The sequence below is a fragment of the Acanthaster planci genome, linkage group LG09 (genome assembly GCF_054643075.1).
Source record: "Acanthaster planci isolate LZ-2023a linkage group LG09, COTS_SCS, whole genome shotgun sequence".
NCBI classification, from domain to species: domain Eukaryota; kingdom Metazoa; phylum Echinodermata; class Asteroidea; order Valvatida; family Acanthasteridae; genus Acanthaster; species Acanthaster planci.
The window spans coordinates 13014743-13042395 of NC_141785.1; the positions used below are offsets into that span (position 1 = coordinate 13014743).

The window sequence follows — 27653 nt, forward strand, 5'->3', positions numbered from 1 at the left end:
TTAGACTTTTGGGGGTGATGGGTCATTTTTGGCAGGATCATAGACATGCGAGCAAATGTTTTCCAAAGCCCTTTTTCCAAGTTGGATTTTTAAAGAAGAAACTGAACGAAAAAATATTACAAATTCCAAAATCTTTATACGTATATTATTTTTGCTATCCAAGGTTCCGGAAGCTAGCGCACCATCATGGGTCAACTTTCAGGCTCTATTCATATGAACGACATGATCTTGCATAACGTACGGAATTTCCACCAATCAAAGTGGCCAGATTTGCAGACTCGTTCATTTATAATGCAGGTGTGGACTACGCAAAACAAGTCCGGAAATGTGATTGGCTGTTATACCACTTTCGGTATAGATGCGCCTATTCGCTGTGTACAAATGGCTGGCACGTTCGCCAAGTCAGGATTTCTGAACTGCACTCATAGTAATAAGTGGACAAAGGAGGGCGCGAAGCAAGTAACGGCGCCCAGTCTTGCCCGATGTGTATCAATCCTAGAAACCAAGACGTCACAGAGATCACGACTTGAGTCAAATCTAAGGGTGCACCCTGGTAATTAGGCCAGAAATATGTCCGCCGAGCTCATTAATAAAAGTGATAGACTCAAAGTATTCTATATTAGAGGGTCCTGAGAGACATGGAACTGAGGAATTCAAGAAATATGAGACTGGACCTCTGGGCCGGACTCAGGGCTTCCAATTCTGAGCAATTTGGATGCAATCGGGTTTAAAAGTGGCACTATTTGAGCCATTTTGCTGAGGGAGGGTTTTTCAAAATGGCTACTTTTCTGGACAGGGACATTTTCTGCATTTTAGGGGTGGTCTGCTTCTGGTGAAAATTTCTCAAAAATTCATAGGTCAACCCCCCGAAAATTGAAAGGAAAATGAAAGAGGACATGTGGAACATCATTTTTCTGTGCAGCCTGAACACCTGTGAGAGTTGTGAGTATTTTTAAAATATTTGTGAAGTATGGGGATTTATCACTGCTGTCTATGGGAATTTATTTGTAGTGGTGCACCCCTAAGGAGCAATGCGCCCTTAGCTCTAGTGCCCAAAGGTGATGCAGACTAAACGAGCGAATTCCAGTTTTGGACTGGTCCCCGTCCCTATCTTTATACACGGAACAGTGGTTAGAAGGCACCCTGTAGATAAGGGTGGCTGAACCAGAAATAAAAGGTTATTTGTGCTTCTGGGGCCAATTTTATAGCTGCTTAAAATTAAGCACAACATTTGTTTCAGCGCGAAAAACCCTTCTTGAAAAGCAAAGATTACCAACTCAAAAACTATGTGATTATCATGCTACTGAACCCAAAGTCAGATGAATAACATGTTTATCACATGGAGGTTTGGCTGGTAATCTGATTTGTCAAGCAAGTTTTTTTTTTCACGCTTAAGGTTCAGCAAATTTTGTACTTTAGCAGCTCTATGAAATTGGCCCTAGGACTTCGATGTCGATAGCACATCGAAAGTTGTTTTCCATCATATTCATCGCCGTGGGAATACAAGGGCAAGGTTGTTTTTCGCCGACCCTGGCAGCCACTCGCGGGAAGTACAAATCGCAGTGAGATCGCATTGGCCAAATTTTGTACTACGACCATGTTTAGCGCGGTGCCGAAACCGTCGGATACTAACATGAAAAAAAAAGGACATTTAGTTACTTCGTTAAAACTCAACTCAAAAAAAAAAAATGTCTTTTGCACTTATTTCCCAGCAAATTAATTCATACGAATTGAAAAAGTACCTAAATAAAAGAGAGAAAGCCTGCATGCTAAATATCAATCTGTAACTTCAGAAATCTAACGATGAACTTGAAATTCGGTGGTAACGCAGATAAACTGTTACTGCAGATCATGCTTCTATAGTCTGTCAGTTTTTGCTAAATACAATTTATGTCATTTATTAGGATAAACATAAGTAATAATCTGGTTTTACGATAAATTGTGATGAATCTAACCTTTGCTGAAAGGTCTACTCGACTGAATCGCACTAGTGGCACGTCCATAGACCTTGGCCTACGTGAAACTAACACTGCCAGACTAGTGCCAGTACTAGCATACGTGGCCGTAATAGCTTTCCTCTACGCTTTTCCACAAGTGAAGATGGTCAATGAAATTCGTCTGTTTGTTTGTTTATATAAATCCCAGAATATGAGACTTAGAAAGCGTTTTATTCTTTTGCAACCAATTTGAGTGTACGCAGGAGATCATCAGAATAAAAAAAAAGCTATGTGGGAAACGCCTCATCTCACTATATCACACGCTTACTGAGTAGGGCGCTGCGATTAGTCAAGTGAAGGAGGATTAAAAGTTTGAATGCGGAAATAATCGGAGTGACGACCAGTCACTGACATCAGTCATGGATTGATTACACTTTTAGAGTTCATCCACATCCTTTTCACGTGTGGATGTCCTTCAAATTAGTAATTGTTACAGCGTATGAGTTCTATGACGGTATAACCATTCTCAAGAATTTTGCGAAATGGAAGTCAAAGGAGGATCGGTTATAACAGTGTGGATATATGTTTGGCTGAGTTGCACTGCACTGGTACATATGGGTTCTTCCTTATTGTAGTTGAGCTGGGTTTCCACGCTACATCATTAATGCACTCCTTCAAGCATTTTATAACTCAGTGAATACGAAACACATTTTCTTTACAGTATTTTCTCATCTCCTGCTGAATTTGGGGTGCATAGATAGAACTATCAATACGGCTTGCATCTTCATTATAATATCCAGAAGTTCAGTGACTCTATTTCATTTGACTTACTCCATTATACACGTTCACACACTGGTCACAAATTTCTGCTGAATTAAATTATTATTTGCCAGGACTGCAACAGATTTGTGAGCTTGTCTGCCGGCAACGGAAGTGTGTATTATGAGTCGTGTCAAGTCCAGTACTACGCTCGATTTATTTTCATTCCAGATCTGCTCATCGAGACTCCAAACTCATCGCAATGGGATGCAATTGTTATTTGGGGGGGGGGCATGACGGGCACTGAATTAACTTTTCGAGCTGAATGCAGTAATGTACGACGACGAGTGATAATGTTTGCCGTCCCATTGATCCTCGAAGACGACCGAAGCTTATGACAGGACCAGGCCTAGTCAGGATACCGTTGAAAAAAATCACGGGTAAGCCCTGGGCGGTTAAGTTGCCAGTGCGCAAGTAGACTGAAGTGGTGTGATCCGAGAACTTTTTTGCTGAAACTCGTGGACGTCGTGGCCGCACTGCTTAGTCTAAAAGAAAGCAAACGGCTTAAGAAAAAGGAACTTTCAGATTCAAGGTCAATGTTGCTTCCGTGGAAAACACTCTGCTCACTCCGAACAATGAACGCATTCTTCCGAGTGTCAATTAGGTCAGCAAAATGAAGCTCAAATTCACAGTTTGATCTGGTTGGAAATAGTTTGTCAATGAAATTTTATCGAAGACACAGAAATAAGTGTGGAAAGGGCGATTGTACTAACTCGTGTTAGGCTTGAATGCCGCTCGGCAAAAGCATGTACATAAGAAATCCTTCAGACTTTGTGGGCTAAACTGGTAGTAATGAGAACCATAATACCAGGAATAAAAACTGAAGAACGAAGGATACTGACCTAAATTTCCTTGGTAGCCTTAGAAACTCGAATTAACGGTGCTTTTGATAACCAGGCTTAATTGGTTTTAATAGGAACATAAACATTAATAAGAACCTACAGTAAATATTATTTTGTTCAGCTCGACGTAATAATTACGTTGCAGCAAGGACTGGGTGCTACTTTGGTTTGTTTTATTTACAGAATTAACAAAGATATCTCATAAGTTTCATACAGTATGATTTGAATTTTTCGTAATATCTGACAACATGGTCAAGAAGTTTCAGATGTGTTTAGTGCGTTACAGCTTGAAACAATATCCTGCGTATCATATCACACTTTCATTCTGTCAGGTATCTCCTAACTACGCAAGCGTATAATTATAAGGGCCATTTGCAATACACTGGACAGCAAAAGAAACTTGCCACTTCTGTCAAAGGCCACACATAAAATTTCACTCCATAGAAATAAACAATTTTTATACACAGGTATGCTGCAACACGCCTTACTAATCACATGCCCAAAAAGAAGTGATTATCTTTATAACAAAGAAGAAATTGACATGCACAGCAACTTGGTTACTGAATCAAAAGTCACAGCATGTCACAGAAAGCGCCTTACGTTTTAAGCAGAAATCAATGTCACAGGACGAAATAAAGAAGCCACAATCATTACTTTTCAATAATGTGTATGCATAGTCAGTAAGGATGGCATCCCTATACAGAAACCACTCGTGCACATCATTTTGACAAAACAGGTGTACACTTTGTCATTGGTTGTTTAAAATCTTGTCCATTCATGGGTCATTTTTGCTTGGTGGAGAGTGCTTTTGCATGTGACTTTTGATCCATCAGTCTAATTTGTTCAGTCATCTGTGTCAATAATATCACAAGCTGTATACCATTGCAAAGAGGACATTCTACGCTTATTTCTCTTTCCCACATATAAAGTTTTTGCCATTGCAGTTAAACTTTTTGAAGTGGACACCCTGTGTAAGTATAAATGAAAAGGCACGGTAATCTTTCCAACAGGCAGTCAACTAGGGAATGCAGAATAGTCTACCCAATTTGCAAAGATGGAAATTCACGCCGCGAATGAGATTTCTTTTGTTTTTTGTTGGAAATCAAACTGTTTTGAAATACCAAATCTCCTTTTGTTTGAAATGATCTGAGACCCAATCTCAATGCATTCCACCCTGATGATACATAACAGGAATTTTGAAACTACTGAAATATTCGCTGCGGCGGGAGTTCAGTTTGACACCGCGGCAAGGTCATATAACAGTGAGATAGGCATTCAACGACTTAAGTCACTGCAGTAACTTGTGGCCTCTATATGCTTCCGTATTAAAGAGAGAAACTTCCAATTAACCTGTCTTTTCTTTGCTGATGAGGCAGCACTTCAACTCATGGCGGGTAGAAAGTTTTGATTTGTAAAGGTTTTTATTGATGAAAGTTTTGGTCTTCACTGCTTTTGTTCCACTTGGGACAATCCATCCCATGGGTTTTTTCATTTTTGAGATTTTATACTGCAAAAAGTGACACTAATCTGTCTGAAAACACTTGGGGCATACAGGACTTTGTCACTCTCCTTTCACCTGCCTATATGCCATTGACTCATTTGTTTTTCATTTCATGAAAATGGGAGTTTTAAGCAGGTGAACAGAGTGCTAATGATCCGTTTGTAGTTGACACCATTACAAGGCAGGTCACACGAGTCAAAAGTAACAAGGACAACACAAAGGAATACTTTTGTTGCACATCATTTGTAGCTTGTGACTTAAATTCAGACTGGAGGTCTTGTTGTCTTGTGACAATCCCGTGGAGTCCTGTGACAGTCTTAAGAGAACAATGCTAATGATGCAAGTGGTCATTACTATGAACATCTGTATGCACCAGGCAATGTTGGGGAAGAATGCAATTTTAAACAGGATTACCTGGAAGTTTTACAAGGTTTAACAGGGTTGGTGAGGTGCCTTGGGGTAAACCTCGAGATAAGTTTGCATTCTTTCCTTAACTGACCAATATACATGTGTATCAATATACATGTACATAAAGAAATATCAGAGAATAATTGAACAGAAAAAACCTATTGTCAATTGTCCACAAATGGTTGAACAAATATCATGTCATCAAAATACACAACCCTCCTAATGACCACAGTGAACTTGTGGCATTAACACCAAAGTCTACGGGAAGTAGCCCCTGTGGCTGACTAGTGGCTTTCACAGGCAGACATGCTAGTCTTAACCAAAGCAGAATAAATTGGACTCAGCAGTTCACAGCAGTTTACAGTCTTCTCCCTGGTCCAATCTCATGGGAAGGCTAGCAGAACATGTCGCTAAGCACATTTTCTGGCTGACTGAAAACCAGCCAGGGACCAGTTACTACCAACGCACATTGCAACATTTTGGCTGTAACCCATCTGTGCTGGACAAAGTCTCTCCATGCTAAGCAAACATACATGCTTCATCCCCTGCACAAATTGGACATAAATTTAAGTGGCATAGTCTCTTATCCATTGATTTTGTTTTTTTCGCCGTATGTACCCTATGATGCACATACATAGGAAGTGTAATGGCTACTTCTTCATTGTTGATTATTGCCACCTTCATGCAGTAGTACTCGTTGACAAGACAGGGAGGCTGATGATCCAGATCAATGTGAACATATGCAGGCCATGGATGCACACTGTTGAGAACAAATTGCTAGATGTAAACAAGAGCTTAAATTGCTATAACAGAGATTGAGATCGTAGAAAAAAGTTTTTGAAACTGATCCGACTTTTCACACAGCTTCAATGCCTTAGTATGCACCACAGCTTACAAAAGTTTTATGAAAATTCAATCACTAAGTGCGGAAGAGATAATCATCTTCACCTTCAGACTACGATGAATTAGCAGGCAGTCTACCATACACATTGCAGTCAGCTGATAGCTTTCCTCCTATTAGCGGTCTTGTTTCATTACTGACTCACTTTGCTTTCAACTTAATGGCAAATGGGACTGGGCAACGCAGGGAAGTCAGTTATTCACTTAAAGTGGACATCAGCAAATGCAAAGATACTTAGAATATTTGTTCATGATCATATGACATAAATTTGGGGTTCAGCGCAACAGTGCTTCTGAAGTAAATCTACAGGAAGTGTTTGATTCAGCAAGAAGGTTTGATTACCTGGTGGTCTCTCCAACACCCAGTTGGTCTGGATTAGATGGACCTTGTGTATACATGTAGATCACCACGTCTTGAATATTCACGAGTTGGGCTGCATGGGCCCAAACTCCTTGCCAGTAGAGAACACACGTTGCTTGGCCTCATCACCAAAGGGATCTATGTAGAATGAATAATACTATGTGTTGCAAGAACCGACTGGATTTTGCATTTCTTATAAGAAAAAATACACTGTATGTAGTCTCTAAACTTTGCAGAGTGCATGCTCAATGCTGTGGTACTGGTACATCATGAGCTTAGGGCTCTGTGTATCACAATCCACAGAAAGTCCATTCAAATACAAACAAGCAAGGAAAAAGGCTTGGGAGACACCGTCTCCAAAACTCTCATCAAACAAGCTCAAACTCTGTAGGTAAAATTCTCAGGACCACACTTTTTTCATTGTACCCGAATGAGTACTTGTTGGCCACTACTTTAAAATTTCAGGAGCACAGTAACATTTGTTGTAGCGCCATGTCAGTGTCCCTCACTTGTGTTGTACATACCATAGACAACTTCTAAAAACCACAATTAGTGTTAACAGGCTAGGGTCAATGCAAATAATGTTCATCCACATCACATTTGTCATACACAAGGTAACCACTCTCCAAAAATCAATTTTTTTCAATACCACCTACATGACAACACGAGTATGACCTGTATGACCTTGGTGCCTGTTTGATGTCAATACTGGATACCCTTAAAATCTAAAAAAAATACACATTAACAAATGGCACAGCACATAATCTCGGCGGACCATGTGCCCGAAACAGGGATCTTTTTTTGCACATCAACGGTGCGGCCACCTCAGGATATGAAATTCCTTCGGCTTGTGTTCACAGGTTTGCTGTTACAATGGGTGGGGTATGTGACCTCTGAACCACAGTTATGACTGCGGGACAGGGTTTTTCAGTGGTATGGTGATTTTCCAGCAATTCTGCCCTTCACAATGAAAGTTCACATACATTCTATACAAAGATTTCTGTCTGTTTTTCAACAGGCAGCCAGGATGAAAAAATGGAACCAGGTTTTGATATTGACAGGCAGGTACCCCAGTATCTGGGTACCTGGCACAGGCCTACATCACAATGCTGACTTTGAAGAAAAAACTAAAAATTTTGAATTTCTGAATTTAATATAGTTTGGCATATAACCTAAGGGGGAAGAAATAAGTTAATGGGTTAGTTTCACAGCTTTAAGAGTTGTATTGAAAGTATTAAAATGTACCTCAGAGAAATGACCAGCTAATCAGCAGCGAAACGAAGGCTAGTAAAACGAGACTTGCATTCGACAAGGGGCACCAGATTTTTCTCTCGGAACGCCTTGGGGGTGCTCTGTAACTAGACATTGTCTTCCAGGATTGGTCTGCTTGCTCAATGGCATCTGGTGAACAGCCTGGCTCAGGTTCTGGCAAATTGATTTTTACACACATTCAAACTTCAATATCTTGCTCAGCCATTCCGTGTAAGGGTCATCATCAAACTTAAAAACTGAAGTGAAATAAATAAATTTTTCTCAGTTGTATTTGATAAGAGGAATATTTAAACCATCTAAATCTCAAAAGAACTTTTAAATCAAAGAATTTTTTATTTAGGTTACAGTCTCCTGAATATGGAGGAAATTTGTGGTCAAAAAGGAGTGGCTGGGGTACAAATCACAAACTTAGAAAGTAACTGAAGCTCATTCATATGATTTTACTTCATATGCATACATTAGGTAGCTATTCCAGTCTATTTGATAAAACATCGAAAAGGTCTCCAAATACTTTTTGTATTTTCCTAGGTTTTCATCATGAAAACACCCTCAAAATATGTCACGCCAGTCACATAATCTGACAATTTTTTTTAGATTACTAAAAACTAGACAGGGATTCAGCTAGTGTTTGATATTTGTAAATCAAATACAGTAGTAGTTTATCAATAAAAGCATAAATATTCTTATTTGCTTTGCATTCCTTGTAGAAAAAACTCTTTCAAGAGTGTCACGCGAGTCACACACGCGCTGTATGTCACACGAGTCACACGCCAGGAATAGAAATTGAGTGTAATTTTCACTGTGAAAACATGAAATTGAATCAGTTAATGAAATTAAAGATTTTTACCAAATAAATGATGCTGTAGCTACGTCTACATTCCAGTACAATTGCATCATTAATTGCAGCTCTTTCCTTTGTAAACTCTGTCAATTATACGTACAATACATGCAAGTATGATGATGGGCACATGTAAATGTACAATACATGTAGGTAAGATGGGCAAACATACACACCCTGGTCAGCAGATGCTGAAGAATCTTGGCAGCCAGTAGACAATATACTGTGCACAGTGCCACAACCCAACCTGATGAACAACAGGGGACAGCTGCAGTTCAATGAGATCATTGAAAGTGCAAAAGAAAAAGCACTGGACAAACCAAAAATTACAAATATTTTTCTGAAATAATCGTGTGGAATTCATGACACTCACTTTAATTAAATTCAGAGGCAGTTTTACTCAAAGTCAATGTTATGAATATATGACCTGTCAGCACAAAATGAGCTGTACATGGAACACTTAGGGTAAATGTATAAGTTGACAATGTGGCTTTATTCTTGCAGCTTTGCGTCTTTGTTCCCGACATTGTTTCAACATTTAAGACCAGGCACAAATAATGCTATCGTCTTTCCAAATATCACAAAATCAAAAAGTGTCCTCTACTTCAATATAAAAATTTGAACCCTCAAAACGGGAAAGAGTGGGATGCGACTTTACTCTCATTTTGTCGTGACAGGTCACATACTTGGTGTATTGTGTTAAATACCAGATTTCCACCCTAAAATTTGCCAAAGTAAAGGGATAAATAGCAATTTTCACACTCTTCCATAATGTATTTGCCATGTTTGCAGGTCCATCAGTTTTATTAATGTAATATTATAATTTGATTTGTTTTACTATTATTACAGTTATAGTGTAAAAGTAAAACGCTACTGTGTCACGCGAGTCATGCATTTGTGTCATGCGAGTCACATTTTCTTCAGGCCATTTCTCACAACAAGAGAGACTTGGCACAATGTAACCTATGCGTGGATTAGGTCAGAGTATTAAGTTTTTAGTTCAGTAAAAGTTTACTTTAGCACACTTGAACATTCATAGGAAATGCTTTTAGAATCAAGGGATATGAAAAATCCCCATTTCTATCCTGTCACGTGAGTCACGTCAAAGAAACCGTGATAAAGAAAACAACAAACATTTAAAGTGATCAAATAAAAACTAAGAGATACATAAAAAATGTCTTGTTTTAATTACGTGCTAATTTGAGTTGAATAAGTGCCATGTTAGCAACGGTAATGCATTAAAACTCAACATTTTGTTCAAATGTCACACGAGTCACCATGGAATGGCTGTGCTGCCATTTTTTAAAAATAACATTCAGAAAGAGTTATATAATTAAACACACACCCAAAACCAATACTGAAGAGGCAACACTACCGCGTCATCAGGTTCCAAAACATCCACTTCATCTAGCTAATGAAGTTAACTTCAGGGCAATTCCATGCCACGCTGGAAATTTATCACACTGTCACTAGCCTCATTGGTAATTCATACACAAAAAAAGTTTGACCAAATGTAAAGGTGCTACTGTTACACAATATTTGCATTATTTGTGTTCGGAATTATCCTCTATGGAGATACATGTAACTGATTCTAAGGATTATCACAAATACCATCTCTTTGACATACATCTGCACTGGCAAAACTCATATTGTGACAATTTGTAAAATACCATACAAGTTTACAACTTGAACTTTTTAAGATAAAAACTTAAAATCTTACTGCAAGAACTCAAATCAGGATCATCTGGACCCCTGTCCTCTCCTCTGGAATCAGTGTGGAAGTCAGCAGTGGCCACCGTCATTCTAGGTCATGCAATCAAGTAACCTGCGGCAGCTGATTTGGGCAGGAGAAAAAGAACACCAAGTGAAAGAAGAAGTCTGTGGGATGAGGTCAGGGTTGTCAGTAAAACTTTTTCTCCAGTATTTAATGTTGAGTTAGCTCCAAAAACAAGATAAAGGTTTCAGTGGCAGGGATAATTTTAACTGAACCTTCTGAAATTCATAGAAATCTTCCACTTTAAAGAAAAAAATGCAACTTTCAGTGGACACAACATTACATAAAAATTAAGAGTGGTTGGCTCTACCATCCTCAATTCTGAAAGCGCATTTTGAATAGGTGGGTTTTAGTTTCAGGGAAGTTTCATTCTTTATACACTGTAAGTGCTGTATGGTGCAAAGGGGTATCATTACCTTAATGATGTAATGGCAGGACTGTTCCATAGGAAACAAGTGTTCCCAACGGAATTAACGCTGCCTGGAATGTTCTGGAACAACATGATGGAACACAAACGTTCCAGTTGGAACGGTCCAACAGAATGGGAAAGTTCCCAATTTTTGAGACACTCCTACAGCAGGCATTTACCACATGTGTTACAGTCAGCTGACAGCTTTCCACCAATTAACAATCTTGTTTCATTACTGACTACTATGCTTCAACCTAATGGCAAATGGGACTGGTCAACACGGGGAAGTCAGTTATTCACTTGAAGTGGACTTCAACTGATGCAAAGATACCTAGAATATTTGTTCATGGTCACATGGCATAATTTTGGGGTTCGGCGCAACAGATCTTCTGAAGTAAAACTACAGGAAATGTTTGATTTCCCCAGATCTCTGCCTTTGGGGACTTTACATTGATCACGTTCGATAATTTTTGGAAGAATACAGTGTAATGCCTTACTGAAACCACCCTATTAAACACTCATGTTGGAATTTTACCTTTGACTTCTTCAGTAATATTTGGGAAAGTCACCTGGAGACGGGTATACGAATTTTATTGACGACCTTTCATGTCTAGCGATGTCGTACATGTACGTTTTGCCCTAAGTCTCCTTGTTCATGCACACGTGTTTGTTTTCACTCGCCGTGATTTCTTGAGAATGAGGTAGATTGTACAATCTGCCCTTGCAAAGATTGACCTACCTGCAGTCGATGGGTTCCAGATACCTTTGAGTAAACATTCCACATTTGTTGTCACAAAGGTTAGATAAAATATTAGAATCTTGCGTAAAAGTAGAATATTGCTTCATGTTTATTACCTTATAAATGATAAAACTGAGTAAAATATTTTTTTCGGCTTTCACTGACAGACTACCATAAAACTTCAAATTGTAAATGTTCACGAGACTGCGGCATTGCACAGTTCTTCATGTATTTTAGATTTTCGGAGGTTGTAGGTCAACTTTTTGGCAGGATATTTCCCTTTTAGATCAGGTAATTTTTCAGTTTCTATAAATTGATATTGTTAACAAATACATTTCAAAGCCCTTTTTTCAAAGAAGAAACTGATCTAAAAAATCTTACAAATTCTAAAATCTTAGCACGTTATTTTCCTATCCAAGGGTTCCGGAATCAGGCATCAACTTCCAGGCTCTATTATATCGGCAAAACAAAAACAAACTGACTGGTTTCCGTCAGATATCTTTCCAACCTCGCAGTTCACAACTCTTGGCGGGAACCAGTCCCCTTTTCTGCGTCTGAGGCCACAACACGTGCTCTAAATGTGCACGCAGTCTTGCAATGGCGGGTGTTTTGAAGGTGCCACAGAATTTGTGACTTGTATTTTGAAGCAGAATTATTGGGAGAGTATGAGCTATTTCTTCTATTCTCCTACCAGACGATACGAGGGTTGGTTAGTAACTGCTATTCGGTGGGTATTATTTTAACGAATTTGAAACCAGGAAACCAGGAAATTTGTGTATGTGGGCAAATAAATGCCTTTATTTCATAAAAACATTAATGACATCCTTTTCTGATTAGTGAGTAACTATCACATTTTCTTATTTTCCCATTGTCAGGATGAACAATTGTGGAATGCCACCAAAATCCTTTGAATGCATGTTGTTTGTGTTGCAAGAAGTACTCTCGGACCAATAGCAAGATTTCCTCATCACACTGACAGGACTGACATTACAAGGTGAGACAGAGAGCTTAGGAGCCAGTGTGCTCCACTCCATCATGTGCTGTTCAAACACAGGTCCAAATTAAGTGCCATCCTGGTGGATGTTGATAATTTGCCATTTTCACAACATGTAATTGGCCACTAAGCTTCCAAATTCCTGACTGTATAAAGGAACCTGATTGTTCTGATGTTCTTTCAAGGGGCATATCAAGCCCCCAGTGGGCCCTGAAATCTTAAATATGGCTTATTTGGGCTTCCCCCTCGGTATACTTTGAAGCACAAGTTCAGATTGATGTTGAGGAACAGAGAGGTAGTTTCTGTTTGATAAAAAAGTTGATTTTAAAGAAACACAGTTTGGTCTGTGCCAACCAAATATTTGTTTTTCATGCATTGTTGAAAAAAAAATTAAATTGCATTGATTGCTCCCATTATGCTCATCGTTGAACTTTGTGACTTTTTACCTGTAACCTTCAACAAAACAGTTTCGAACCTTAAAAGAGCAGATGTGTGGTCTTCATTAAAATGCGGTCCTTTCACTCATGGACATGTACCTGATGTGATGGAGTGGAGGACACACATTTCTCTCATGGTAAAATCCAAGGTACATTGTACATGTACATTTAAAAAGAGGCTGCCAGATTTCTTAACAATATCAAGCCTTTTCCATACTCATGATAGTAATCCATCATTACTCTGTAGATATAAGGACCTGATGGTATGCAATCACACTTCTAAGTGGCTTAATAGGGACCCTTGGGATCTTTGTGGTCAAACATCAGTTTTTTATGAATTCGACAGGAGGCTCAAAAGACATTTTGTAGAAACTGGCACAGTGTCAAGCCAAATTACAGTTACATGTATCTGGCAGCCTTAATTTCTATGAAAACTTGCAGCGAGGATCTGCTTAATCACTTACATGTACATGTACATGTACCTACATGTACCTGTATTCATGTGAAACCAACATTACCATGCTGGAATGAATCTGTTTGAAATGATACCGGAGAACATGATCTTGTTTCAACTGAGTGTCAACTAAAACAAGTTGTGTCGAACAGTATTCATAGAATACTGATTCACCCCATAGTGTTTAAAGAATGCTGACCGATTTGATTGTTGAGCAAATAAGGGACAGAATGCCTTTTCTGTAATTTAAATTTGTGTGTCAGCCAGTAAGTTTGACTGGTCTTTGGGGTGTCGTATTTTTGTTTGTTTTAATGCTGCAGTTAAACTTTGACACAAGGCACTTGACCATGTCAATAGAGGTGGCCATAATTTACAATGTACATGTACAATCCTACTCACGCTATTAAATATCAGATAGATACATATAAAATCCGACACGCACCCAATCTCTAATCCAGCTGGACCTTGTTAAAAATGAAGGAAACAATCAATAAAATACTCAACAGGCCATCAACGTTAACACCACAAGCTACATGTATGAGGCCTTACAGTTTCATTGGATTTTCATTGGGATTGCCTTGGAGAGGTCCAGTACAGTTTTTGAGAGTTTGATATTGAATACTGCCCAGATTTTTTGTTCCATTGCAGTGGAAGCTGAATGAAAAGCTTCACATCCATACTCAAGAATAACACTAGGGACTTTGGCTGATAGCCAAGTTTGGATTGAGCGGCTTTTGGATAAAGAGAGAGAGAGAGAGCTGTTGGTCTTTTTGTCCGTGAATAGCATGGAATGGAACAGCCTGAAGCCCCCTTTTTGCACCTACAGAGAATATTAAGACTTTTCTGGAAGTTTCTTCTTGAGGAAAGATGTTTTGTTGGACTTCCAATAATTGCTATATCATCTGCATTTTGAGATACTTTGAGGTTGTGAGAGAGATCGTTGACCGCACTATTGAAGAGTAGGTGGGCCGTATTTTCTTGAATTCTTTCAGTGGAAAAGGTGCCATTGGTTTTACTTGGATTTTCCTGTTACTAAAAAAATTATCTATCCAAGAATAAATTCCCCTATGATGGCCCATGGTTTGGAGTTCATAACTTCTTTGCACTATAGCATGTCATAATCCCTTTCAATTTCATTGAAAACTGCAAGAGTACTTCTCCTCGCTAGTTCGAGCTTTGTTGATGGATGATTCAAGATTAAGGATGTGGTCTTTTGAACTAGAGTTTGCCCTTTTTGCAACCCATTTTGTTGATGAATGGAAAGGTTTTATGTTTCTATACATACACCAGAGGAGACGGGAATTACTTTAGCCATGCATTCCATTAGTTTGCAGAGACTGGGAGTGAGAGCCATAAATGAAAGGTTCACATAATGCCAGGATCTTTTCCTGGTTTGAGGATGAGAATAAAGATAGTGTCTTGGGACATTGGAAAGTGTGCCAAATCATATTGAAGATAATGAGTATTCCTGAGTTTTGTGGGAAAATGTTTCATCACTATATTGTTATATTGGATGGTTCATTAATAACACTATCATTGTTGTCGTGTAAATTGAGATTGTTTGTAGCCTCTTGTTTAGTATTGATAAAAGAGGGATTGTAATTTCAGTATTACTTGTTTTAGCAAAGTTGCCAACAAGTGCCTCAGCGTTACCTTTATCTCTGGTAATGTACATGTAATATTGATGCCACTATAGTGTATATCTGGAATATTACTCTGAAGTCTTTTTGTAAGTAGGGTCAATTCATGTACTCTTATTCCAGGTGACATTGCCAAATTTTTCCCAGTCTTTTCTTGTGCAATTTGAACAGTTCTCTTAGCAATAGCACAGGCTCTTTTATAAGTCAGATGGTAGTCTTGTTTGTCGTTGTTTTTTTCCAGAACCTTCCTTTTGTTTTCAATAACTCACTGACAGTCATTCCTCCAGGAAGAGGGAGGTTTATTTGTATAGGGTTGATCTTGGTTATGGAACCAGTCATTACACGATTAAGTTGGTAGATGAATTATTGTATGTATCATCAATGGTTTCAGTGTAATACGGCTTACATTCTTTTACAAATTTTCCCCAGTCAGCTTCTTCAAGAGACCACCTACATGTAGGTGTATCTTCATATAGGCCTACATGTACATATTTCAATGGTGATTGGGCAGTGGTCACTTCCCTACATGTTATTTAACACTGTAGATTTCTCCTAATGGCTCTCTGTCTGTTTTCTCCCTATGCTCCAAGTATTGGGACTGAGGTAATGGCTGACATTGTGCAAAATGCTTAAATGGTCAATGTACATTTCCAGTCTTTATTCTTTTATAAAAAGAATCATTTTCTGTGCTATACTTGAAAAGGAAAACAGTCTTTCCAACACAATATTTCTCGAACCCCCAACCCTCTTACATGTATCTATCGGTTTCCATTTTGTCTGTTACATGTACACATACATGTAAATGTTATTCTCTCTTCAACCTTTAAGGGTCCAGCATTAGGCCAAGTGAAATAATGAACCATCTTTACCGTTATGTTGGATACTCAGCCTTGTTGCAGCTTAATGTAATCCTTGTTTTAGATTTGTCCAAAATTATTTTCTTTCCTATCAACCTCAGTATGTAGTCCAGACTTCAGATTTCACTTTAGTTACCCTTATGATCAAGCCATCTTTCCTACCAAAAAAATCAGTATACAATTCACCTCTATTGCCACATGTTGAAATAGATCTTTTTCTGCCGACCTATCTCTCTCATGTTTTTTCCCAACTGCTAGAAAACTCCTGATTTTCTTCTCTACCCTCAGCCTTTCATCCTGACTGTTAGTACACAGGCCTGTCGGAAGGTATAAAACAGTGGGGGGCACCAGTGTTTTCCATCCTTAGGTGATCGATTTTTGTGAAACCATGGCATGGGGTTTGGGGCCTGCTCAAGGGCCCCAGGAAATTTTGGATTCTAGATGCTCTCTGATGCAATCTTGGGGACTTTCCGGGCCACTTGCTTGTGTAATTTGGCCCGAAATCTGCTTGTATTTACAAAAAGAAATAATGAATAGAATTTTCAGTAAAACCGTATAATATACATATACGTACTGTACATGTATTTCCTTTGCCTCATGTTTGAACAAATTGCAATTGAATCTACCAAATGGTGGTATTTAATAGCTTCTGGTAAGACAGATCTCCGGAAAATAATCAAAGAAATGGAAAATGTCAATTTTACGACAAAGGATTTATGAAAAAAAATATCGTTTTTACCTACATGTAGCTTTGTGTCTAATTTTCACAATTTGGCCAGGTTTACCTTCAACTACCAGTAACTTAGATGCCACAAGAAAGATTAATAACTCTTATGTTCAAAAAAAAATCTCTTTATGAGTGTGTGGTTCTGAGAAGAACCGATGGTGAACACTTGATGTTCTGAACAGTATGCTCTGTTCATCTTTAGGAGGTTGACTGGTTGCCAGGCTCTGAGGATGCTGGTTTTAAGCAATGGAGAGGATGCTAAGGGCGCACTGGAGCAGAACGGCTTGCTTGATGGTGAATCCTCTGGACTGAAAGGTATACTGTTCGGAACGTTGAGTGTTCACCATCAATTCTTCTCAGAGCCACATTCCCATAAAAGAGATATTTTCTTGTGCATGGTGCAACCGCAAGCCTAACCTAGTTTAGTACTTCCACCATGCATAGCTTCAAGTCTTAGCTATGATCAAAATACATGTAGTTTATTACTTCTAGGCAAAAAACTTTCTTTTTTAAAAATTCACTTCATTGGGACCCATTTTTGTCATTTCCGTGTTTTTCAACTACTGTCAGACTGTGGTAATACTTAGTGCCCGATTTTCACACTTTAGTCGAATTCCCTTCAGGTCAATGGTGATATTGTCTGGAAGACTGATGACATGTTTGTATCCGTTGGTTATTTCTTCAAGATCGAGAGCCATTTGTCTGAAATGAGGTTCGTTTTTCAAGCGGATTCAAATTTCCGCACCGAGTAGGGCATGTAAGACAGCGATCAAAAATGAGATGTCCGGATTTGGGGCATGGCATACACGCACACACACCTGGACACGAATGCGTTTCGGTACGAGTCAACTTTTACTGCATTGCATATGTACAATGATGTCAAAGTACCCAACTAAAAGGCACAAACAAAAACTTTCCATTCTCATTTATATGGCTTCCTTCTTGCATGATACTCCTGAACTATTCACAACAGAGAAATGTCGGGGGGGTCATGTGGTCATGTACATAAACATGTACCTGTACTTAAGGAATATAATAACTTACTCTAGAGTGGTTGGTGACCTTGCTTTTTTCAAAAAGAAGTCAAAGATAAACAAAGAAATCTGAGCCCCTTTCCCAAAATACAAGTTCAAATACATTTCGGACTGAAACAAGTTTATTGGGCTGGAATTGTGGCACGCATAGACTGCAAATGCATTAAGAACATGTGAAACGTGTCAGCTCCCCATACACACTCTATACAGCGTGTGACCACAAACCAGTCGACTCAGGTACCTACAGGTACATGTAGTACCTGTACATGTATGTGCGTGTATGGGTACCTGCATGTAAGGTACGTTGCAGTTAACCTGGGCTCACGCTGTGTACATTAAGTAAGATGGAGAACGAACTATGTGCATAGAGACACATTGCTCGCTGCATGTAGAAGAAAACTGGAGCGCGATCGTTCATGAAATATGACTGACGAGGTGGCGACCAACGGGCACGAATCATGGTCGCCATTGGTGATAAGAGTTAAACATTTGGTCACATTTAATTATTTTTTAGGCGCAAATGTGACTGTTTTGGTTTTTTGAATCAATAAATATTTTTATCTGCCTAAAGTTCCATTTTCCTGTGATTTAATAAAGTACCAAAATTTACAATGAGGCAGCTAAGCCATCTATGCATTTTCTTCTACTTGTTCTACTTGAAACTGAGATACTACGCTTGCGCATTGACATAACAAAAGTAATTTATGGGATTAGCAATACATGTAGGCACAATGTGTACCCAATGAGCATGATCACATATTGACTCAAATGTGCACTTCGTACTTGAATTACCTTACCTGTTTTAAAATACCTAACTGGCTCTGTGGTCCCTTTTACACACAAGAAATATCTGTTCACTTCTTGCTAAGAGGTTATCCACATGTGAGCTTGAGAGTTGAATTGGGTTAACTTACCGGTACACGGCAGAGGCCTTGACAGAGCTACTTCCTGGTAATGGCATATGGTTGGCAGCCTGCTGGCATTAGAAAATGGGATGTTGGGTCTGGATTGCTGTCAAGCCCAACGTGATGGCCTCCTCAAATAAATCCCCAAATATGCTGGATCTGGTGGGACAAAACAGTGGTGGTTATATTAGTAACTGATGTGGGTCTGACATGAGAAGTCTCTCACAAAAGCTCAAAAAGTTGGAGAGAACAGATCACTGTATGCGGAATAATGGCATATACATGTAATTCTTAGCACCACAAAGGGAAAAAGGCATCAAAAATTTCATGCAAAGTAGTGTCCATGAAAATCAAAATTGAAACAAAACAACATCTCCATGTAATCCACTTCACAATTCTCTACAAAAACCATAAATTTGTTCGCTTGATTTGGGAATACGTAAAGACTTGGAGGAATGCAAGTTAGATTCTTATCCAGAGCCAAAGAGGTCCAACTAAATACCTTCCAAAGGCTTAAATTTAGTTCAACATTTTAACTGAAAAGCATGAAATCTCACTTTCGTCTGAAAACTGTCATACTCAACTTAACCCTTTCTTACAGCAAGATGGGCATGAAACCTGCCAAGCTCAACTGGTAACGTACTGTTTGGACAACCAGGCTGAGTGGTCAAAGGCTAGCTCATGGCATCTTGTTCTTGAACAGGCCCACATGCTTGCAAAACTGCCTGGTGGCATCTAGAGGAGCGTTATGAAAGAAGCTCAGATGGCAAACCTGGGAAACAAACATGAAAATCATCAGGATACTGCTTCTAAGTGCAAGATATGACTGGCAGTCTGACTGGAGAGATTTCAGTTTGACATTTCACACTTTCAAAGATTTTAATAAATTCTTTCCATTGGGAACAGCTGACAAATTCAGACAGGTGTTTCAAACTTTTGTTAAACTGACAAAGCAATGACAGTAAAAAATAGGGCTTCAGATTTACATGTACTTCGTGGAAAGAACTACATATAGGATCAACATCTGATATTTGTCCATTGTCTTCCTCTCATACAGAAGCATCTTGACTTTATGACTGTTAAAGCATCGAAGTATACAGTGGAACACCGCCTTGTCCTTGGTTCCCAATATTTTGTGCACAAAATCTATTGAATACTATGCAGTTGCCAGGAAAAGTGGAATGTCACCCTGGGAGAAATCTTGGTTGTCAAAGTATCCTCAATGGCAAAGGGCAGTATCTTCAATTTTTTGTTTCCAATGGAGCACTGCACAGATTTGATGAGTTAGTTCCCACTGGAAGTTCCGAGCACTCTAAACATTTCTTCCTTTCAACAGAGAGGCAAAGTGAAGGAGATGTGACCAAGTCTTTGTATACCTGATGAGTGGTTCCATTGAGGAACTCCCAATGAGCTTTGACCCACCTAGCCTCATTGTGGTAGTACCCCTGAGTCATCTCATAGAAAGCATTCTCCAGCCTGATGGTGTAATGCAACAGATTGTCCACACATGGCAGGACAAAGAGGGACTTTGCAGAAAGCTCAAAGGCCGTGCACAGGGCTGCTGCTCGCTCGGCTGCTATCACATCTTCCCTTAGAAATGTACAGTAACATGTTTTGACAAGTTGGTTCCCGCAAGTTAGTTAGCAACCCTATGCACAGCTATGAAGACCGGTCCTTAAACAAAGAATAATTGCCAATTTCAACGGAAAATAAACAAGCAGAAAAGACAGAGACTTGTAGGGTGCCAATCTACGAAATTTGAATTTCTTATCACTTCTAACTGGACAACTTCAACACACATTATTTTTGGTTTGATGGGCACTAAAGTAAACACACGCACAAGACTCTAACTTGGCATGTAAACTGGGTGGCAAGGACTTTAATTCACAATCACTCTAAGTGATGTTGAATTATACATTACACCACTGTCACATAAAGAAATACAGAAAAAAATAGACGAACAACATAATGACATAATGCAGTGTCTACCGCGGTGCATTTTGGGTGAAAGGTGGGGATGTTGCAGGAACGCATTGACGTGAAACATTATCTGTAACGTACACAATATGGTGTGTGTATCGACCTGACACGAAAAAAAGATAAAAAATAAAAAAATTCCCGATTATCGTCCGAAATGGTCCATGTGAACTGCTGTGTTCCACTGTGTATATCAAGCACACAACGAATGCCAGAGCTGCGTTTTTTAAAAACTTCAATTGGACCGCAAAAGGCAACAGATTTCCGTGAGAAATAAGGCCATCAAAGCGAAGTCCATGTGGACTTTTGTATGCACTCTACATTTTGTAGGCAGAGACAAAACTTACGATGTATCGGATCCAACGATTTTTCCATGGACAAGTGAGAGGGAGGAGGTTGTTTCGCAGCAAAATGAACAACAAAGAAGCTGTCTTTCTCTTCAGACATGATTTGGGAACTTCACACATGAAACTCTTTCTCATGGTTTTGCTGGTACAACTGAGGAGAACTATAACTTCTATGGAAATCTTTGCCTATTTTGCCATTTCATCTGTGAATGCTGATGAACTCAACTTAGCAAGGTTAGCATGCCAGCTCAAGCATGCATAGGGCCTACAGTACCTACATGTACATACACACAGGCATGTCGGGAGACAAGCCCGCTTTTGTACTGGTCCTAGTTGTTCGCCGCCGCTTGCATATTGAACTCAAACTTGAAGCTTGTTTTGGCTGCAAAATTGGCAGTGGTTTTAGGTTTGCAGTAGCAGGAAAGCTTCTTCGTTGGTCATTTTGCCAGGAAACAACCTCCTCCTGCTCACTTGTCCATGGGAAAATTGTTGGATCCGGTACATCGTAAGTTTTGTCTCCGCCTACAAAATGTAGACTGCATACAGAGGTCTACTTGGACTTCGCTTTGATGGCCTTATTTCTCACGGAACTTATCCAAATCTGTTGCCTTTTGCGTTCCCTTGGAAGCTAAAAAACGCAGCTCTGGCATTCATTGAGTGCTTGATAAACACAATGGAGCACAGCAGTTCATACGATAATCAGGAATTTTGTGAATTTTTTTTGTGTGTGTCAAGTCGATACACACGCCATAGAGTATATATGTACATTACACATAACGTGTCACATTTACGCATTTCTGCAACATCCCCACCTTTCATCCACAATGCATCGTGGTAAACACTGCATTATGTCATTATGTTGTGGGTCGATTGCATGCATTGCGTTATGTCAGATTACTCTGCGAATGACAAAGCGCTTTCCACTGCAACTAACCTGCGAACTCCAACCCTGGTGATACACTCCATCTGCCTCTCCTTCCACATGCTCTCGTCCCAGTCCAAGTCAAAGAAGACAGTGAGGTGGGGACCTCCTGGAGATGCTTCTTCATCCAACTGCTTTTGATGATGCCCTTGGAAATGTACCACTCATAGGACGTCTGCAGCTGAGAAGTAAAAAGACAATCAACTTGCGATTTCAAGAAAAACAGTGTGTTCCTTAAGCACTTGGTGACAATGTTATTCCACAAGAACTTGTCCTAGGTGTGGTATCTTTCAGCTGAAAATGCTGACATTTTAAATAACAAGATACCACAACCACAGTCCTTAACAGACTTGGACCAAACAGCTGCTAATCCTTAATGGTCATTTGTCCAAGATTTTTTGTATCCCGTTTCTTAACACAGCTTTTTTAAAACTCCAAGACAATTTCACAGGGCAATATTTACTACAGCAATTCCATCTACGACCAACTGCCATTTGCAGGCTCCACCCATATTCCACTTCCATAGACTTGGATGAGTCTGTGTGTGGGTCTGAGTGTGTAAACGCCTTCAATCGTGGACCTATAACAATAGGGGACAATAGGGTCCACGGTTGCCGAAAAGTCCACGGTTGGAAATGTGTACAAAACATATAGGAGGTCTTCCGAAAAAGTTAAAGTACAAACAAAAGAGGAACAATAAGGGGTCCCCAGTCGCAGGCAAATACACACTTGCATGTGTGTGTACAAACCCAGTGGGAATCAATCAAACATGGGGATGAACATACCGGTAGTCATTATCATGTTTCGACACATGTTTCGACACGACACGTCCACCATGTTACTACACAGGAAATCCCTCAGTGCTTACCAGGTCGGTACATGTCATCTGGTGTAAAGAAAAGTGGATCTTGTGTAATTTGGACTCAACTTTTTCAGCTACACAGCACGAGCCATCAACAATACTACATGTACATGTACCTTGCGCCGCAAGGTTGACGAACCCATTAGGTCACTTACATATTTCCAACATCCATATAGTAAGATCAGACTTCACAACATATACTGCGTGCGTGCACTTAATGCGCAATCCAAAACTACATGTACATGTAGGAAACAATATGCATTCCATTTTTTGGCCAGTTTTAATAAGCAGAAACTGCTGAGTATAAAAAAGTTTTTTGGATCACTTGTAGTAAGAGACGTATCACCCCGTAACTATTTGTCATTTTTGTTTTTCGCTACCATGATTTTTGACACACCGTTCAAAAATGTAAAAATGCAAATCATAAATCTGGCCTAAATTTCTTTTCTAAAACTTTTCCAATAACAAGTTTCGTTCAACAAGAGGCTACATGTAATTACATTTCACCTAAAACAGAACCTGTCCGAGAATGTTGAACTGAAGAACAACACAAAGAAAGTACATGTACATGTACCGGTAGGTTTTTATTTCTAGCGATCCCAAACTAGGAAAAATCCAAACTAGGAAAACGACTGTAATACAAATAACATGCCTATGCCTATGTACATGTACACTGTAGGTCAGGGTGGGTGCAATATCAATTGATTGCACAAAGATTGACTTACCAATGCTTTGGCCAGGTTTGTCTTTAATCTACAGGTGTCGGTCACTTCGCCCCATTTTCACTTCGCCCCATTTCCACTTCACCCTAACCACTTCTCCCCATTTCCACTTCACCCTAACCACTTTGTCCCATTTCCAATTCGTCCCATCCCCACTTCTCCCCATTTCCACTTCACCCTAACCAATTTGTCCCATTTTCACTTCACCCCATCCCCACTTCTCCCCGTTTCCACTTCTCCCCTAACCACTTCGTCCCATTTCCACTTCACCCCTAACCACTTCGTCCCATTTCCACTTCACCCCATCCCCACTGCTCCCCTAACCACTTCGTCCCATTTCCACTTCACCCCATCCCCACTTCTCCCCCAACCACTTCGCCCCATTTCCACTTCACCCTAACCACTTCTTCCCATTTCCACTTCACCCCATCCCCACTTCTCCCCGTTTCCACTTCACCCCTAAGCACTTTGTCCCGTTTCCACTTCACCCAAACCACTTCGCCCCATTTCCACTTCATCCCTAATCACTTCGCCCCATTTCCACTTCATCCCTAACCACTTCGCCCTATTTCCACTTCGCCCCATTGATTATCGTTCATTCTGTTCTTCAGTAACAGAGGCATAGGCCTACACGTACATTGTAGATGCAACAAATAAAAACATCGATGTGTGCAACTTTTAAAGGCCAAAACAATGCTTCCGATTTCCCAACCGCCCGACACAAATTTTAGTCCAACCATACATGTATGTATTAATTCACTATAATGGACAACCCAGTCGACATTAATTTTATGCCGTGGAGTTTCTATATAATAACTACATACATGTCGTTTGTGGAACTCCCCTCTCGGCCATTTTTTGAAGAGGCTTGTAACACACTCAAGATCGGAGGGCGAAGTGGAAATAGGGCAAAGTGGGGAATAAAAAATCACACCAAAAAAACACTCTCCATTAAGCAAAAATGACCCATGAATGGACAACATTTTAAACAAACAATGCCAAAGTGAACACCTGTTTGTCAAAAAGATGTGCATGAGTGGTTTCTGTATAGGGGTGCCCTCCTTACTGACCGTGCTGACTATGCATACACTGAAATTATTGAAAAGTAATGATTGTGACTTCTTTATTTCATCCTGTGACATTGATTTCTGCGTAAAACTTAACATGCTTAAAGCTCATTCTGTTACATTCTGTGACTTTTGATTCAGTAACCAAGTTGCTGTGCATGTCAATTTCCTCTTTGTTATAAAGATATGATTAGTAAGGGGTTCTATAGCCCCACTAGTGTGGCACGGACTGTCGCTACTGCTCCATCCTTAGCCACACATCCGTATACGCAATTTGCGTGTTGGCGTAGTGAAAAATTTTGGTGTACCCACTTATCATCGTGGGCGCAGTTTCTTTTGCTCACAAAAATGATCCTCGACTTCTCCGCTTTCTAATACCATTTAGAGGATGATTTCACTCACGTTGATCAGATATTTCCCAGTCTTTTGCCTTCACCCATTCAATCTCACAAGCTCGCGCTCACAGTCACCATCTTTAAAAACTGCTTATTGAAGATTGTGTCACTTGACCCCTAATCTTCTCGATGGCTGTTCCATGTCAAGACATACATGTATTACAACTGCTGCCTAAGTTTTGGAAGAGCCCATTGGTATTGTAGTATCTTATTGCTCAGTCCTTGTATTAGATATGTTTTGACATGGAACAGCCGTCGAGAACATTAGGGGTCAAGTGACGTAATGTTCGACAACCTTATTTTAAAGATAGTGACTGTGACTGTTAAAAACCTGATCAACGTGAGTGAAATCATTGCAGCATACCTGTTAGCCCCTCAAATAGGGCTGTAGTGGCTCTCTTTTACAATCTGTCTCTTATCTGTCGCCACCACAGCCCTACTTCAAGGCATGTCTTAAATGCCTGAAATCCAAGCTGCAGGATTGCCACAAACTTCGAATCCTAATATCTTCCGAAACTAGAATGACTGGACAATTTTACTCACACCATCATATTTCTCCGAGTTTGGACTTTCACACGAGCATCCTAAACCTTCCCAGAATCGTAAATTTTCTGATGTATGATACCTGGAAAACCTGGCCTGTATTATTAAATGCTGACCACGGGCAGCGCCATTAAGAAAAACGAAGGCAGCGCTTCGAGCGTCGGTAGTACAGGCCGGGTTTTTCAAGGCGCCATACATCGGGAAAATTTACGATTCTGGAAAGCTTTAGGGTGCTCGTATAAAAGTCCAAACTGTGGGAAATACCCTGGTGTAAGTAAAATTGTTGAGTCATTGTCATTTGCCATTTGGGAAGATATTAGTTTCTGACAATCCTGTAGTTTGGATTGGATTTCAGGCATTTAAGACATGCCTAGAAGTAGGGCTGTGGTGGCGACAGATAAGAGACAGATTGTCAAACATGTAAAAGAGAGCCAACACTACAGCCCTATTTGTGGGGCTACATTATAAGGTACATGTACCTGTGTACAAAAAGTTTCTTTTGCTGTCCAGTTTAGATCACAACAAACATTCACAGCTCTGAGTCAGCAATTTAAGGAAAACTGTGGTCACAAAACTTAAAAAATAATAAAGGGACGTGGCTTACCTTGTACTTTGTAGTAGGCTAGTAGTTCATGTACATGTACGTGTACTGTACAGGTACAGTACATTGTACCTTCGTGAACCAGAACAAGAAGCTTGTGCTCAATTTCCACGAGCGCCCTCAAGGGGAGAAAAATATGAAAAAGAAGACCCGTTCGTCCACACTGTACTGTACATTGTACACACATGGCAAATTCTTCGCAGGAACTGGGCCCTAAAAAGTACCCCTACAGTTTCTTTCGAAATAAGGACTTTTGGTGGCCCAATAAATAATGAGCTGGTATAAATATCGCCCAGACACAACACCCTATAACCTGGGATTCCAGTCCGCCGGCAAAGCAAACAAAAACACTTCTAAAAACGTTTAAGAAGAGCCAAATAAAGTGGACAGAGGTCATTTAAAAAATAATTGCAGTCTGCAGGTGAAACCACTCCCTCAATCATTATTTCTGAGGGAATCATCATTTGATATGAAAATTACAACTTCTTCTATTGACAGTTGGCCAAAAAACAATCTTTCCCATTCTCTGCACTTGAATTGGACAATTTTGAAGATTTTTGGCAAAAAAATCAAAAGAAAATCAGCTTTTCAAGGTCGGGATTCGAACTGGCGACTTCTCGCTTCCGGGTCATGAGTGCTAACCACAGGAACGCCGCGAACTTGTTATTTTCGGAGAATAAAAACTTAATTTTGAAGATTTGAGAGATTCATTTTTGGGAAAAATCATCATTTGATATGAAAATTACAACTTCTTCTATTGACAGTTGGCCAAAAAACAATCTTTCCTATTCTCTGCACTTGAATTGGACAATTTTGAAGATTTTTGGAAAAAAAAAATAAAAAAAATCATCTTTTCAAGGTCAAGATTCGAACTGGCGACTTCTCGCTTCCGGGTCAGGAGCGCTAACCGCAGGAACGCCGCGAACTTGTTATTTTCGGAGAATAAAAACTTAATTTTGAAGATTTGAGAGATTCATTTTTGGGAAAAATCATCATTTGATATGAAAATTACAACTTCTTCTATTGACAGTTGGCCAAAAAACAATCTTTCCTATTCTCTGCACTTGAATTGGACAATTTTGAAGATTTTTGGCAAAAAAAAATATCATCTTTTCAAGGTCGGGATTCAAACTCGCGACTTCTCGCTTCCGGGTCAGGAGCGCTAACCACAGGAACGCCAAGAACTTGTTATTTTCGTAGAATTCAAACTTAATTTGAAGATTAGAGAGATTCATTTTTGGGAAAAATCATCATTTGATATGAAAATTACAACTTCTTCTTAACAGGTGGCCAAAAAACAATCTTTCCCATTCTCTGCACTTGAATTGAACAATTTTGAAGATTTTTGGAAAAAAAAAATAAAAAAAAT

At 39.6% G+C, this 27653-nt stretch overlaps 1 protein-coding gene and 1 long non-coding RNA gene across 22 annotated transcripts in view; one reads left to right on the forward strand and one right to left on the reverse strand.

The window, feature by feature from the left end:
• Positions 1 to 20193, forward strand: part of LOC147798148 (uncharacterized) — a 30152-nt gene extending 9959 nt beyond the window's left edge. For 2 of the 9 annotated variants that reach the window (XR_015426317.1, XR_015426321.1), the window contains exons 3-5: positions 12676 to 12794; positions 14334 to 16509; positions 17112 to 18579. This is a non-coding gene — a long non-coding RNA (uncharacterized LOC147798148). Of the gene's footprint in view, positions 1 to 12675; positions 12795 to 14333; positions 16510 to 17111; positions 18580 to 19449 lie in introns of those variants that run through there. The other 7 variants (XR_015426318.1, XR_015426322.1, XR_015426319.1 and 4 more) reach the window with 4 other exon arrangements.
• Positions 3751 to 26816, reverse strand: LOC110986363 (trafficking protein particle complex subunit 11-like). 13 transcript variants are annotated; one of them, XM_087140815.1, is made up of 11 exons: positions 26288 to 26816; positions 22880 to 22980; positions 22107 to 22275; positions 20271 to 20433; positions 19438 to 19620; positions 18858 to 19007; positions 10599 to 10712; positions 9055 to 9125; positions 8014 to 8193; positions 6751 to 6906; positions 3751 to 6267 (listed from the first exon to the last, which is right to left on the reverse strand). In XM_087140815.1, the coding sequence occupies exons 3-5, from the start codon at positions 22219 to 22221 to the stop codon at positions 19608 to 19610; spliced, it is 291 nt and encodes a 96-aa protein (XP_086996941.1). In that variant the 5' UTR covers positions 22222 to 22275; positions 22880 to 22980; positions 26288 to 26816; the 3' UTR covers positions 3751 to 6267; positions 6751 to 6906; positions 8014 to 8193; positions 9055 to 9125; positions 10599 to 10712; positions 18858 to 19007; positions 19438 to 19607. The 13 variants fall into 13 exon arrangements, with proteins under 13 accessions (XP_086996941.1, XP_086996934.1, XP_086996933.1 ...); XM_087140808.1 differs by having other exon boundaries at positions 19433 to 19620; positions 20225 to 20433; positions 26288 to 26813; XM_087140807.1 differs by having other exon boundaries at positions 19406 to 19620; positions 20225 to 20433; positions 26288 to 26813.
• Positions 26817 to 27653: the final 837 nt, after the last annotated feature.

Coding starts and splice junctions, on each gene's coding strand:
- LOC110986363 (XM_087140808.1), bottom strand. CDS start 22,221: ATGAAGAAGCATCTCCAGGAGGTCCCCACCTCACTGTCTTCTTTGACT. Junction 20,434..22,106: donor ACCAGGGTTGGAGTTCGCAG/GTTAGTTGCAGT, acceptor TTCTAAGGGAAG/ATGTGATAGCAGCCGAGCGA. Junction 19,621..20,224: donor TCAATGGAACCACTCATCAG/GTATACAAAGAC, acceptor TTTGTTTCCCAG/GTTTGCCATCTGAGCTTCTT.